The following is a 14,173-nucleotide window of genomic DNA, read 5'->3' as shown; positions in this document are numbered from 1 at the left end:
TTGCAGGTCTCTCCCCCTCTACATGTATTAGGACAGAGGTACAGGGAATTATTAAAGTACAAAAACTGTAAGTAGCCCATATTATGCTCTAATTAATAATGCAGCTCATGAGAGAACAGATCTAAAATCATGTTGTTGGTTACCATTATGTTTTTTCAATCACTTGAGTTCACATAGTGGCCAGTGACTTACTTGCCTCATGAACTTATAGTTTAAAAAATAAATGAAGCCAAACTTTCAGATGTTTGTAAGACACTGGCTTGTTAAAACCATGTTAATATTTAAGTGAGGGATACAGGTAAGGGATTAGAATAACATGATTTTTATGATATCTCTGTGTATCATTGCTAAATGTGACTGCTTTGTGCTTTAGGAAATCTAGGATTTCTGCAATTTTGGAGATATCTGATCCTAAAACTATTGCTGGTTCTTTAGTCTAGCAGTGCTGCTTCTCTCACTGATTCTGGATGAATATCATCAGGACTTGGGCCACAAACAAGTATAACTTTAAATTCTGTGTGTTAAGGGGCGGGGCGGAGGGAGAAGTCTTAAGGTATAAATGTAATAGTTAATCCTGAACTTTGATTTATAGGCATCAGCATCTGGTGACGTGACCTGTGTGGATGAAATTCTAAAAGTAAGTTGTCTATTCTTCCTGTTCTTGACTTTATTCATTAAATAAACAAACACTGCTAAAGGCGGAAAATGGAGTACTTGCCTACGCACGAAAGAAAATCAGCAGTGTTCCAAGAATGCCACTTACATTACCTGACTCCCTAAAAATCATCAGTGAGCAAAGTATTTGGATTCCAGTTTCTGCTGCAACTGCTGTTGTGCCCTTCAGTTTCCTAGATCTTCTTACTAAGTATTGATACAAACTGATGTCCCTGTTTTAAACTTGCTGGTAAAGTTTTGGAAGAACAAAAAGCAGCTTATCGGTTCTATGTATTTTTTTAATTGAATGTATTTTAGTGTCCATTTTCATGGACAAACATTTTTTAAAGAATTTTCAGATTTCTCTGCAAAAGTGTGCATTATATAGGCAGAGAATGGAACTGCATACTCAAAATGCTGTCAAATGGATATAGTAAACAAAAAAAAAACAAATTAGCCTCTATTAAATCTTAAGTTTTACATCTAATGGTTTAGGTAAAAATATTTCTCACAGAAGTGTGTATAGCTTTTTAAAGTTGACATTCTGATGTGTTTTAACCTTAACGTATAATGGCTTTGCTGTTTGGTTTGGTTACAGGAGATGACCCACTCTTGGCCTCCCCCTCTGACTGCTATTCATACACCATGCAAAACCGAACCTTCAAAATTTCCTTTTCCAACTAAGGTTAGTGAATGACAAACCTAACTTTATATTTGTTTAGTAGTTAAATATTGAGTGACATTAAAAGGAGTTTCTCTAGTTTTAAAGATCAAGAATTGCACTGCAGGATTTTAAAGCTCTTGTTGTTAAGTTCAACTGTGCATTGTCATTTGCGGTTTGTTTGAATACATACTAACTATTTGTCTGACAATCCATCCTGGCTTTGCAGCAGTGCCCATGATAGCCCTGTAAAGAGCACAAATCTGTTTTTCCCCATCTGCATTCACTCAACTGCTGTACCTTCCTGAAAGGAACAAAATTGGGAGGCAGTATCTGGCTGCTGTGGCTTTAGTCCCATTGAGAACAATGGGAAATGACAGCCATTTCGAAACAGAGCAGTTTTTCATTGATTTTTCTGTAAATAATGCTATTTTCCATCAGCAGGGGCTGAAGAAGAAACTTTGTTACCAAGAGCTTTGTTGTCATGACCATTAATCTTAAAAGGTTCTTTTCAAAAAGTACTCATTGTATCAGATCGGCTCAGTAGGAAAGGAAGGAAGGGAAAACTGGTGTGTGCGCACGCTCATGAGAATGTGGATAGGATCCAAGAGGGAGAAGGGAAACTGCACAGTACACTCTGGCTGCTTTGTGCTGGTCTGTAGTGGGGTATGTACTGGTAGATCTGGCCTTGAAAGTTTAAAAAAACCTTTTTTTAAATTGATAGTACGTATCTTCATATCATTGGAAATATCACATAGTAACATTCTCTTTTAGTATTTATGTATAACATTTTAAATTAAAAACAAAAGAAAATATAATTTCCAGATAAAAACTACATTAACTTGTGGTAAGGTTGAATACATGTCAGTAACTTAAAAGCATCTAGGGATCCTGTAATTATCCCCAAAGTCAAGCATCACAAATGCAGGGAATGTGAAGGTATGGTTAAGCTTATAAGAAATTTGGACATATAAAGTATGGAAATGCACAGTTAAGCACTTAAAAAAGCCAACTGAATAGAGTTAAGGTTGTTCTATCCCCTCCCTTCATGGTATCATTAATGTCTTTAAAAATCAGTATTTGTAGTTCTAGAGTCAATGTATGTTTGTTAGCCCGGTGTCACTTTCCAGAACAAGGCATCACTAGAAGAAGACAGTGCCGCTCTTACATCCCTCTATCTTACATCTATCCCTCATTTCTCGTGTGTGATCAACAGTGAAAGAACATTGCAATATCATTCTGCTCCAGAGTTAACACACCCTTAAAATGGATTGGGGCAATCTGCTCTTCCCTTGGCACTGTTTCAGTATTTACAGGCTCAGCAAATGTTACTTCATAAATAACCTTTAATGTTAACTGAATAATCTTCAAAGTCTTGAGAGCTAGACTTATTTTTTTGTAATGAAAGCTGAGATTTTGGAGCATTGCGGGCAGACTCCAGAAGAAAGTAAGAGCCCACTGAATGACCCAATTCGATCCCTGATAGAGAATAGTTGAGTTATAAGTATATTTCACTTGAAGTTTATTTTTGTCAATTGTTTTTTATGTTCATCTATTTCATTCTTAACATCTTATATCACTTGCTTTTTTCTATGGGGAATGGGCACTGTCTTCTTATGTAATCTCCAAGATTAATGTAGCTGCCTTGAGCTGTGGTGAAAATTACTAATATATTTCTCTAAAATGCTCTGGCCAGGTCTCATGACTATCAATGGACATCACCTCCACACCCCTGCTGTCAATACATACCCACAAACAGAGTCCCATCCTCCCTGTAGAGAACAGAATGGGGAACCTGCACAGGTCTCCCAAACCTAGGGCCAGCCCTGTACCTGTCTTTCTCCTTTGTACTGTATGTTCTTGTTTGCTGCTATCCAGTGAGCTGATAATTTACAAAGTATTCTACAACAATTCCTAGTTTTACTTCATGATGCAAATCCAGAAATGAGTCTCATCATTTCATTATCTGTTCCCTTTTGGTACTTATATGTTCTTGTCAGTGTAATGACCGATCTAAAAATCTTGCACACATTTCATCCAAGCTTAATTTGCTGAGTAATACAAAATTGGCAACCCAGTAGTAATACACTAAGTTAAGTTTCAGAATATTCAAAACTAGTATGTAATAACCCCAACATGCTTGAAGAAATCTGTTTCTTTACAGAATGTTTTTTCTCTACCTTGCTAACATGTGCCTATTTGTTACTGTAGGGTTGTTTATGAATTGTTTGGCTTGTGGGCCTTTGACTTGACTTTCCTCCTAAGCATATATATTGAATCATTTGTATGGGGTGGGGGAAAGAAGCTGTATTAGATTACTTGGCCTTGCTGACGTATAAGAACAAAAAGTCAGGTCACATTTTTGGACCTTTATCAACCTGGATTGTGTTTCTTAAACCAGCTTGCAAAAAATTCCATTTATGGCTTCTCCATGTCTTCTGACTTTTAGCCAACTTTTTTCATTCTATGACTATGCATCTTAGATGTGGAACTCTGTTAAATACTCTCTGCAGATCCAAAGTCTGTAATTTCCTCTGCCATGTTGTACCCCCTGTCATTCTTGGCAGGAATATCTTCTAAGAATTCCAGCAAGTTAGTGAGCCATGGGTTTGTTTAGCCTGAAACCGTAATGGAATGCAGAAAAAAAAAACAGAACAGCGGTTTACTTTAATCAAGCTGTACTGTCTTAAGAGGACTTGATCTCTTCAGAAACTGTACTTCCTTCACATTAATATGCTGCTAGGTTTCACAGCATTCTACTTGTGTGCTAACACTTGGTGTGTCTCGCATGCCAAACTACAAACTTAGGCACTTTTCTGTGGACTAATGTGTCAACTTAGATTGTTAGGGCAAGGACTGTCTTTTTTTTTTTATGTGAATTGTGCCTAGCATGGTGGTCCCAGATTCCTGATTGGGCCTATTGGTATTACCTTAACATATTTTAATAATGGTAAAGCAGGTCCTAAGCCAGAACAAAGCTGCATGAAATTGGCTTCCTCACAGGATTACCTTGTAGATCTTTTTCGTAACAAATCTGGGTAAAATTTTTGATGGAGCTTAGGACTCTAAATGCTTAAGTCACTTTTGAAAATTGTACACTCTGTCATTTGGTTTGAGCCATGGTCTGAGGCCTGAGGTTACTTCTCCAGCCTCAGGTAGATTTCCTGCAGATGACTGTCAGACTCCAAAGCCAGAATATTGGTATTATATATAAAATGTCTGTCTGTATATGTGTGCATAGATAGACACGTACCACACACACATCTTAAAAGCCAAGGGTTTTTTGTACAGGTGAAAGTTGCTCAATTATGAGGTCTGAGACTGAAGTCTGCTCTCCACAAAGCAAATAGTACGGCAGCATTGTACACTTCTGCCCTGGAGTACCTCAGATGTGACCTAGAGGAGGGATGGCTAAGGAAGGGAAGGGGAGTTTTGTTTCCAGGTTTATTCGGTCACTGACCTCTGAGTATCAGCGATGGCATTGATTAGGGTTAATTGTGCTGCTGTTAAGTTAGTAATATGGAAAGTGGAATTGAGACCATGGTCTCATTTCAAATAGAACCCAACGGCCATCAAATGGCAACCACTTTTAGTCACTGCTACCTGGACTAGAGCCAAGTTGGCAACTTACCTAAGTACTGCATTACCATTCTGCCCAATTATATCCAGTCTTCCCTCTCTCTGCTTTTTATGTCTAAGTGCAGTTTGCTTCCTGCTTAAATCTCTTCATTGCCTGTCCTGACCAGTCTGTCTGCTGTTACTCCCATTAGATTAATATGGTCTCCTTCCTCTCCATTGTTTCTCATTTGTCCCTTCCTAAGTAGTCCCCTAGGGGAGATGATACTGCTGGAAATAGCTTTGTAGCTGTAAGCTTGTGCTTTTGCTTGTCTTAGTTTCTTAAAGTGAAATGTGTTCAAAACCAAAATAGATTATTGGAAAATGGATTTAAAACAAAATATATCTTAATCAAAGTGCCCCCCCCCCCAGGGTATGCTATGGTGTGACTTAAAAATATTTAAGTGACACAAATGGATAATTGCGCAGACATTCTTTTATAGCATTCACAATGTGTACATTGGAAGAAACAGATGTAAACTGCTTTTTGTATGCCCACCCCAGGATGGTAGTTATCTACAAGTGTTGTTGAAATTAGGCAGCATAATAATTTTCCTACTATCCTGGCTTCCATTTTGAATGATAGCCTACCACTTTTGCCTGCTGGCTACTTTTGGCCATGGAGGCAAAAAGAAACCAAATAGCAGATAATCATTCTGACATTCAGTATGTCAGTGTGAAATATAAAAATCCGTCATTGCTTTAACCTTTTGCATGTTTCCAAAGTTTATCTGGTAGTTATCTGTTGAAGCTGGGAAGATGTCACAAGGCTTCATTTTGAGATAATTTAAATTTTTACTCTCTTCTTTGATTAAAGAAGCAATTTTTAAAATAGAACATATAAAACAAGCTATCTTTAGGAAGAGGGAAGTCTTTAGCAGAACACTGAGCTTTATATCCTGCAGTGAAGAACTCCCAAGAAATAAAACTCTCCTTTATGTATTGCTGCTTCAACAACTTACTCATCTACAATAAAAATTTGAAAAGTTTTTAAAGATTTTTAAGAACATCTAAACATGTTGTGTAAAGCTCTTGTTTGTTCAAAATGTTTAGAGATACCATTATGTACATACAGCACTTCAGTGAGCCAATTGCTATGGGAGATTGGTTTACAGGCTTATTATAGAAGTTACAACCCACTGTTGGTTGATTACTTGATTCTTCTTGGCAAACTAATGGAAGAGTATTTGAATTAACTATACTAGATTCAATTTCCTAAGCAGTGCATTTCAAGTTGTCATGTATTTTCAGCTATTTCATATTTTTAGGGCCAAAGCTGGACTGCTTTGAAACAAGGTTATGGTCAGAAAAGGTGACGATATAAATATGGCATTCTTATTCGGCAGTCTGCTCCCTGTACCTACTCAGTCAGATCTGTTTATTTAAGGACTATAAAACAAGCTTTTGGTTTTTTTAAATTATATTTAGCAGGATTGACTTTGCACTACTGTGTGGGGGAGAGCTGGATTTTGTGGACTCTAATCAGCTTCTGGTGCCAGGGTCTCTACTGCTGATGTCCAAGCCAGAATGAACATGACTTGATTTTCAAGGCTAGATTTCCATATAATTTGGGTATATAATTTACGTAAGCAAATTAGTCTAAGGGCTTGTTGGGATCGATGGGCAGTGATCGATCCAGCAGGGGTCAATTTATCATGTCTAGTCTAGACGCAATAAATCGAGTGCTCTCCCGTCGACTCCGGTACTCCTCTGGAGAGAGGCGCAGGCGGATTCGATGGGGGCGCGTCAGCTGTCGACTCACCGTATTATTCACGTAGCTGAAGTTGTGTAACTTAGATCAATTTCCCCTCCCAGTCTAGACCAGGCCTAACTTGTGAGCACTGCTAAGATAATTGTACATAAATTAGGTGTTGAGTTGCCTGGGTAACAGGCGGCGGGGGACGACACACACAGATGGGCTGGTGTAGAAGGGGAATGGGGCAGGCCTAGTGAAGTAAGTCCCTGCGCTAAGACCGTGTGCTTGGGTTTGGAATGTCTTTTGGGGTAGGTGCAGGGAATTTGAGCCCAGAGGAACAATCCAGTACCCGTATTCCTTTTGCTTCACTCTTCTACTTAAGTCCTAATACACTGCAGTCTTTTAAATGTATAGGGGGCAGTATGACTCAGCCTTTACTTTCATTATTAGTTAACGCTCCCTTTTGAAGTAATCCTATGTAACTTTTTATTCCCTTAGGAGTCTCAACAGTCCACTTTTGGCCCTGGAGAGCAGAGTGAGTATTTAAAGTAGTTTAATATATTTTAAAAAATATGTATATAAAATGTTTTCATGTTATGACTAATGTCCCAAATGCCCTTTGGGCTTCTTGACTTTTTTTAAATCTAAATTTTCCAGAGAGGTGTCTCAGGTTAAAGTTGAGGTGTCCCCAAGTTAGCATTTCCATATTTTCTTCCAGTCTTACGCTATAAAACAGATAATTGGCTTTCTTTTACAAGTCCTGTTATATGATCTGAGAGGTAATGATTAAACTGTATTGTGGTTGCTGGCATCTAAAGGAAATACCTAGCTGTACCCAGTCATATTACTGTAATCCTCCGAAAGATGCTTCCTCTTTAGAGGTAATTGAAAATCATAGTGATAATTGTATGTGAAAACTCAAACCCCAGTTTCTGAAAGTCTGATGTCCAGCAGACAAATTAATGTGTAGTAGAATAAAGCATAAGGTTTTTTATATAGCTGGGGACAATAGCCACACTGTAGCTTCCCCTTGTTATGGCACTCCATGCTCACCTTATTGGGCATAATTCAAAACTGAGAATATGGTAATGTCAGGAGCTCTAGGGTATGATTATGCATATGCTTACTCTCCGCTACTACCAGAGCACTTTTTCAGAATTTGAACAAAAGCAACAAAGCTCTTGTTGAAATATGTCTTTCCTTTTCCATGAGAATTACTCAAATGGATTATTTACAGGTAGTGCGTTTAGTGTGACTGAAACACAGCCCATACTCCTACACTTCCATCAGGCTTTACCCTTCATATCCCGAATAATTAATCAGATTAAGTAGTAAAAGCAGAGAGTGGCTTATTCTTGTATATTGACAAGCTGCTTACTCTGAACACACAATAAAGAGAGGAATTAAGGAAATAAATTCAAACACTTAATTAGAAAACCCATTGCTATGGTATATTGGCCTATCTATAAATGCTTCATATAGAAATACACTGTAAAATGGAGAGAAGCCAGCCTAATGAGAGGCTGGGAGTGATTCTCAACTCCTAAAAATTTCACTGAAAACCAAATTATGACCACTTTAGTTCTGACTCATGTTGTGGTGCCCTGGTCAGCCTGCCAGAAGTCAGGAATTTAAAGTGACCTACCTTGATTGGTCAGAATGGTGGGATCCTTACTCAGCTATTGGAGAGCTGAGTAGGGATGATGCACAAGCTAATGTTAACATGATGTACCGGCTGAGTAACTGCATGTCTCTGCATACAGAAAGCACTACAGTTTTCCTAGACAGTATCTTTAACTGAGAGAGAAGGAAAACAAATTGTTCTTTCACAGCATTCAAAATAAATGGAACTTACTGCTGTCTTTAAAAAAAAAAAAAAAAAAAAAAAAAAACACTTAAAATCTGGTCCAGTTTTGTATATTCAGGGTGTGTGTACACAGCAAAGAAAAACCCATGTCTGAGCCATGCCTGCTGACTTGGGCTTGTGGGGTGTGGGCTGCAGAGCTGTTTTGTTGCTGTGTAGACTTCCAGGCTCAGGCTGGAGCCCAACCTCTTGCAGGGTGGGAAACAGCCCTGCAGGCCCAAGTTGACTGGAATGGGCCAGCTACGGGTTTTTCTTTGTTGTGTAGACATACCCTCACTGTTCTTGTTCGTGCAGTTTTCTGCTGTGCTAGCCTTTCACCTCTGGATCTTCTAGTTCAAATCTAGGTAAGAGGATATTAGTGAAATAATTCTATTAGTCCCAGTCTAATTCATGTATAACTACACCAAGCAAATAGAACCGTTCAGCATGATTGGCTCTGCTTAAGAGAACTGTAAAGCAGGCATAGAAAGGGTATATTGCATGTCAGGGTTGAGGTGCATTGATGGAACTGTGTGGGAAGTTTGCGTAACACCTGCTTGCATCGTATCTGGCTTAAACCAGTTGTGTTAGTACCTCCATTCCTCAAGCGCTAAATTCAACCATTCTTGCCTTCAGATTAATCTAGGATTTTTATTTCTTGTAACTTTGAAGTGTCTTATTTTGCTGCTCATTTTTAAGGAGTGTACTTCTCTTTCCAGAAAGATACAATCCCTCATCAAAAACGTCCAATGGTCATCAATCGAAATCGTAAGTTACTCTTATGAAAGGATTAGAACATCCTCTCCAGTGTTTTCCAAACTACTATTTCTGAAGTGTTTTTGAAGGATTTTGGCCCATTAAGATGAAAATAGCCATTTCTCCACACTTTAACACGGATATAACAGTTCTTCTTCGAGTGCTTGCTAATGTCCATTCCATATTAGGTGAAGAAGCTAAAGTTCCACATGGTCTTCTGTTATCCCCTCCCTGGATCTGGGAGACTGGTATGTCACCCTCAACTTGAAGGATGCAATCTTTCAAGGACACAGACACTTCCTCCGGTTTATCACCACTACCATTTGAGGTTCTCCCATTTGGCCTGGCGACAGCACCGAGCGTGTTTACCAAGTGCATGTCCGTGGTAGTGTCTGTCTTCAGGCGCCAGATCTATCCGTACCTCGATGACTTGCTCCTCAAGGGCAGTTCTGGGTCTCAAGTCCAAAGGGATGTCACGGTGCTTCAAGCCACATGCCGCTCTCTGGGCCTTCTGATAAACGACAAAAAGTTGATGTTTGTGCCAATGCAGAGGATATTTCATTGGAGCGGTCCTCGACTTGACCTACGCCAGGGCATTCCTGCCATGGGACAGGGTTCCACATGCTGACGAACGTCATCACGAGTTCCCTCTGACTACAGCCAGGGTCTCTCTGTACCTGCTGGGCCACAAGGCAGCGTGCACTTATGTGGTCCGCTATGCCTGGCCCCTGCAACAGTGGCTGGGGACAGTCTATATCCAGTCCCAAGACCCCCTGGAGAAGATTGTTACGATTCCCCAGGCGATACTTCCCTCGCTGCGATGGTGGACTGACCACAGGACAGTCCTGGAAGGGGTTCCATTTGACAACCCCTCTTACTCCATCGAGTTGGTGTCAGATGCCTCGGACCTCGGCTGGGGTGTGTATCTCGGCGACCTCCAGGCACGGGATGTGGTCCCCAGAGGAGGTGAAGTTGCACAGAAAGATCAGAGTTCCAAGCAGTCCGGCTGGCGTACAGAGTCTTCCTGCCCCACCTGTCAGGCAAAGCGGTACGAGTCCTGATGGACAATACAGCCTCAATGTTCTTCATCAACAGGCAAGGGGGAGCATGCTCGTCGGCTCTCTGTCAAGAGGCACTCCATCGATGGGAATTCTGCATCAGCCACAAGATCCACCTGGAAGCTTGTCACCTTCCCAGCATCAAGAATACACTGGCGGGCCACCTCAGCAGGGACTTCTCTCACCACGAGTGGTCACTCCATCTAGAGGTGTAGCCTGTATGATCTTCCAAAGGTGGGAAACTCTCCAAGTGGACCTGTTCGCAACTAGACAGAACAGGAAGTGCCACCAGTTTTGTTCTTGGCAAGGTCTGAGCAAAGGCTCCCTCTCTGCCTTTCTCCTGTTGTGGTCAGGGAGCCTGTTGTACACATACCCTCCGATTCCACTCATCAGCAAGGTCCTGGCAAAGATCAAGAGACAACGCGCAAGTTGTTGTGATTGCTGTGGCGTGGACTTGCCAGCATTGGTTCGGAACGCTTATGAGCCTGACAGCATGCCCTCCCTGGCCCCTGCCCAACCAACTGGACCTGCTGTCACAGGATCATGGTTGGCTCCCACACCCCCAACCTTGAGTCTGTCCATCTCTCGGCGTGGATGCTGTGTGGCTGAACCTGGAGGAGCGGACCTGTTTGGAAGGAGTCCAACAGGTCCTCCTGGAAAGTAGGAAGCTCTCAACTAGACTGACTGACTTGCCAAGTGCATGAGGTTTTCCCGCTGGGCATCCCTCCCTCGCGTTCCTCCATACAGGCTGTCCTGGACTACTTGCTCCATTTGAGGAACCAGGGCCTGGTGCACTCTTCCATTAGAGTGCATCTTGCGGCCATCTCTGCTTTTCACCCGCCGATTCAAGGACAGACAGTGTTTTCCCATGACATGGTCAGATTCTCGAGAGCGCTCGAGAGACTCTTCCCTCAGGTATGGGCTCCTGTCCCGCAGTCGGATCTTAACTTGGTCCTCTCTAGGCTCACCGGCCTACCCTTTGATCTGCTGGGTTCTTGCTCCTTTTCCCACCTGTCATGGAAGGTCGTGTTCCTGGTGGTGGTGACGTCCGCGAGACAGGTCTCTGAAATTAAAGCCTTGACCATGTGTGGTGGTTCTGAGGTCTTCTACAAAGACAAGGTTCAGTTGTGGCCCTACCCGGCCTTCCTGCTGAAGGTGGTATAAACCTTCCATATGAACCAGGACGACATCCTCCTGGTGTTCTGTCCCAAACCACAAAGGACCAGTGAAGAGAAGTGTCTTCACATGCTGGACGTCCAAAGGGCCTTGGCTTTTTACTTAGAACGTGTCAAGCCTTTCCATAAATCAACTCAGCTCTTCATCACTATGGCAGACAGTATGAAAGGCCTTCCGGTGTCCTTGCAGAGGATTTCCAATTAGATCACCTTGTGCATAAGGACCTGTTACGACCTTGGGGGGGTTCCGCCACCGATTGTTAGAGCCCGCTTGACGAGAGTGCAGGCATTTTTGGTGGCTTTCCTGATGCACATCCCTATCCAAGACCTCTGTAGAGCTGCAGTGTGGTCCTCTGTTCACACGTTCACAGCTCATTATGCCATCATGGAGCAGGCCAGGGACGACACTGGGTTCGGCAGAGCTGTGTTGCAATCTACACGTCCGTGAACTCCTACCCGCCTCTGATGGTACTGCTTTGGAGTCACCTAATATGGAATGGACATGAGCAAGCACTCGAAGAAGAGAAGACCCATTACCTTTTCCGTAACTGGTGTTCTTTGAGATGTGTTGCTCATGTCCATTTCACAACCTGCCCTCCTTCCCCACTGTTGGAGTTTCTGACAAGAAGGAACTGAGGGTGGGGGAGCCGGTGGTGCCCCTTATACTGTGCTTTGTGGGCACCACTCCAGAGAGTGCCAGAGCTGGTATCCGTAGGGGAACGGCAAGGGAAAAACTTCAAGTACCGGTGCATGTGGCGAGCACACACACCTACTATGGAATGGACATGAGCAACACATCTCGAAGAGCACCAGTTATAGAAAAGGTAACTGTCTTTTCTTATGTAGAATCTTAATTCTTGTTGATTACGAGAAAATGGCTACCAAGCCCATGTGAAAAGGACACTTTCCAAGATGGTAGACATAAAATTTGAGACTAACTGCTGCTTCACAAGGGCACATGTGTGAACGTTGCTTTTTCCCACTTTCCTTTTTTGTTGTTGTATGCTAGCAGGATACTTATATAATATTTCTATTCTTGGGATTGCTTTATGTTTCAGTACTTCGAAAAGAATGAGGAGGGCAGGTAGGGTAGAGGGATCTTTTAAAATAAATGTTCATGGTTACAGAGAAATCCAGTTACCTGGGTTGTAAAGTTATGATCTACTTTCAGCTGCCAACAGTTACAAAAATGATTTGGGGAGCTCTGATGTTCTGTAGTCAGAGGATACAGTGTGGAATATGCTTAAAGAAGCTTAAATTTGGGGCCCTTTCTTCTGCTTGAATACCAAACAGTTATCATACATATGTTGATACAAATGTGGTAAACTACATCACCCTACATATATACCGAACATTACACTTCATCTGTCTGCTACACAACCATTAAAAAAAAAATCGGTGTAAACTAGAAGCTTCTTGATTAGTGGTTTTTTTCTTCATAAATTTTTGGTGACTTTATTCTTTATAATGAGTAAGTTGGGTGAAAATTTGACACCTGGTGCTCAAAGGTTAATTGTTCCTAGAAAACGCATATATGTACACCAAAGTAAGTTAACTGACTGTCTGTATATTACACTTGGGGGCATTCTGTGCCAAAGAATTAAAAATTCTGTGCACAATATTTTAAAATTTTTCAAAATTCTGAATTATATTTGTCAAAATAACACTACATAATCACTCCAGTTTCATTTATTTTGGTAATTTATTTCAAAATACCCTGTCAGCAAGTATGCCTGGAACAATACACTCTCTCTCTCTCTCTCCCTCCCCCAGGAGTAGAGTTAAAGAAACCCCTATGACAACCCAGTTCCTGTTTCTCTGACCCCTTCCTCTCTGAACCAAGCCACAGGGGCCCCCCAGCCAATACATATGAATCCCCTGTTCCCCCAGAGCCCAGCCACAGGGCACCCCTTGCCCAGATACCTACAACCTCTCCTCCCCAGAGCCCAGCCATGGAGCCCCCCAGCCTAGATAGCTGCACGCCCTCTTTTACGCACCCCCACTCCCCCCGCAGCCTAGGGATCCAGAGGGGAAAAACAGCCTGATGCTCGGTCCCAGGTTTCCACAGAGTTTCCTGCACGCTGCCCTCTCCTTCCCTCAGGGCTAGCTGGGAACTGCAGCTGCCAGGAACCCTCTAGCTTCCAACTCCCCAGCAGTGTCTTCTGTGTGTGGGCTGGGCTCTGCCGGGTCCAGCAGCCCCTAGTGGCAGCTAGCAGCACTGCAGCCCATTTCTGTGGGGCAAAGGAAATTCTGCATGCACAACGTTACTTTCTGCAAAATTCTGCATTGCGCAGTGGCGCAGAATTCCTCCAGGAGTAGTATATGTAATTAAAGTGTGTTTATGTCCAGAAATGTTAGGTTTTTTTTAAAAATTGTGGGGTTCTGTAGGATTCTATTACTGTGACAACCATGTCAAATTTGATCAGTTTACAAATATGCCTTTATCTACCAGTCCTGCAAAGCTGAGCTCTTAGAGTTGACCTGGGCTTGTTGCTTATGCATTCTCTCCAATAAATAACATTCTGCAAAACAAATTTTGCCCTCAGTTATACCAGTTCAGTTCCAAAGTCTTCAATTAGCAGTTTTTACTGTGTAAGCAGAAATAGAACCCGGTTCTTTCTCCCCTGCCTGTCCAGGCTTCACAGTGCTAACAGGAGTAGAAAAGCAGTAACTCTCTACCCCTCTGAAAAACCTACTGTTGTCTCTGTGACTAGA

At 41.9% G+C, this 14,173-nt stretch overlaps 1 protein-coding gene across 3 annotated transcripts in view; it reads left to right on the top strand.

Moving 5' to 3' along the window:
• AFF4 (ALF transcription elongation factor 4) overlaps positions 1 to 14,173 on the top strand; it is a 75,133-nt gene that overhangs the window by 35,825 nt on the left and 25,135 nt on the right. For all 3 annotated transcript variants that reach the window (XM_074960502.1, XM_074960503.1, XM_074960501.1), the window contains 4 exons: positions 593 to 637; positions 1,253 to 1,339; positions 7,125 to 7,161; positions 9,189 to 9,237. In XM_074960502.1, the coding sequence (XP_074816603.1) occupies positions 593 to 637; positions 1,253 to 1,339; positions 7,125 to 7,161; positions 9,189 to 9,237 (218 nt within the window). The remainder of the gene's footprint in view (positions 1 to 592; positions 638 to 1,252; positions 1,340 to 7,124; positions 7,162 to 9,188; positions 9,238 to 14,173) is intronic.

The sequence above is a fragment of the Natator depressus genome, chromosome 8 (assembly GCF_965152275.1).
Source record: "Natator depressus isolate rNatDep1 chromosome 8, rNatDep2.hap1, whole genome shotgun sequence".
Lineage (NCBI taxonomy): Eukaryota > Metazoa > Chordata > Testudines > Cheloniidae > Natator > Natator depressus.
The sequence above is the reverse complement of the archived record's forward strand: the minus strand, read 5'-3'. Positions and strand labels throughout refer to the sequence as shown.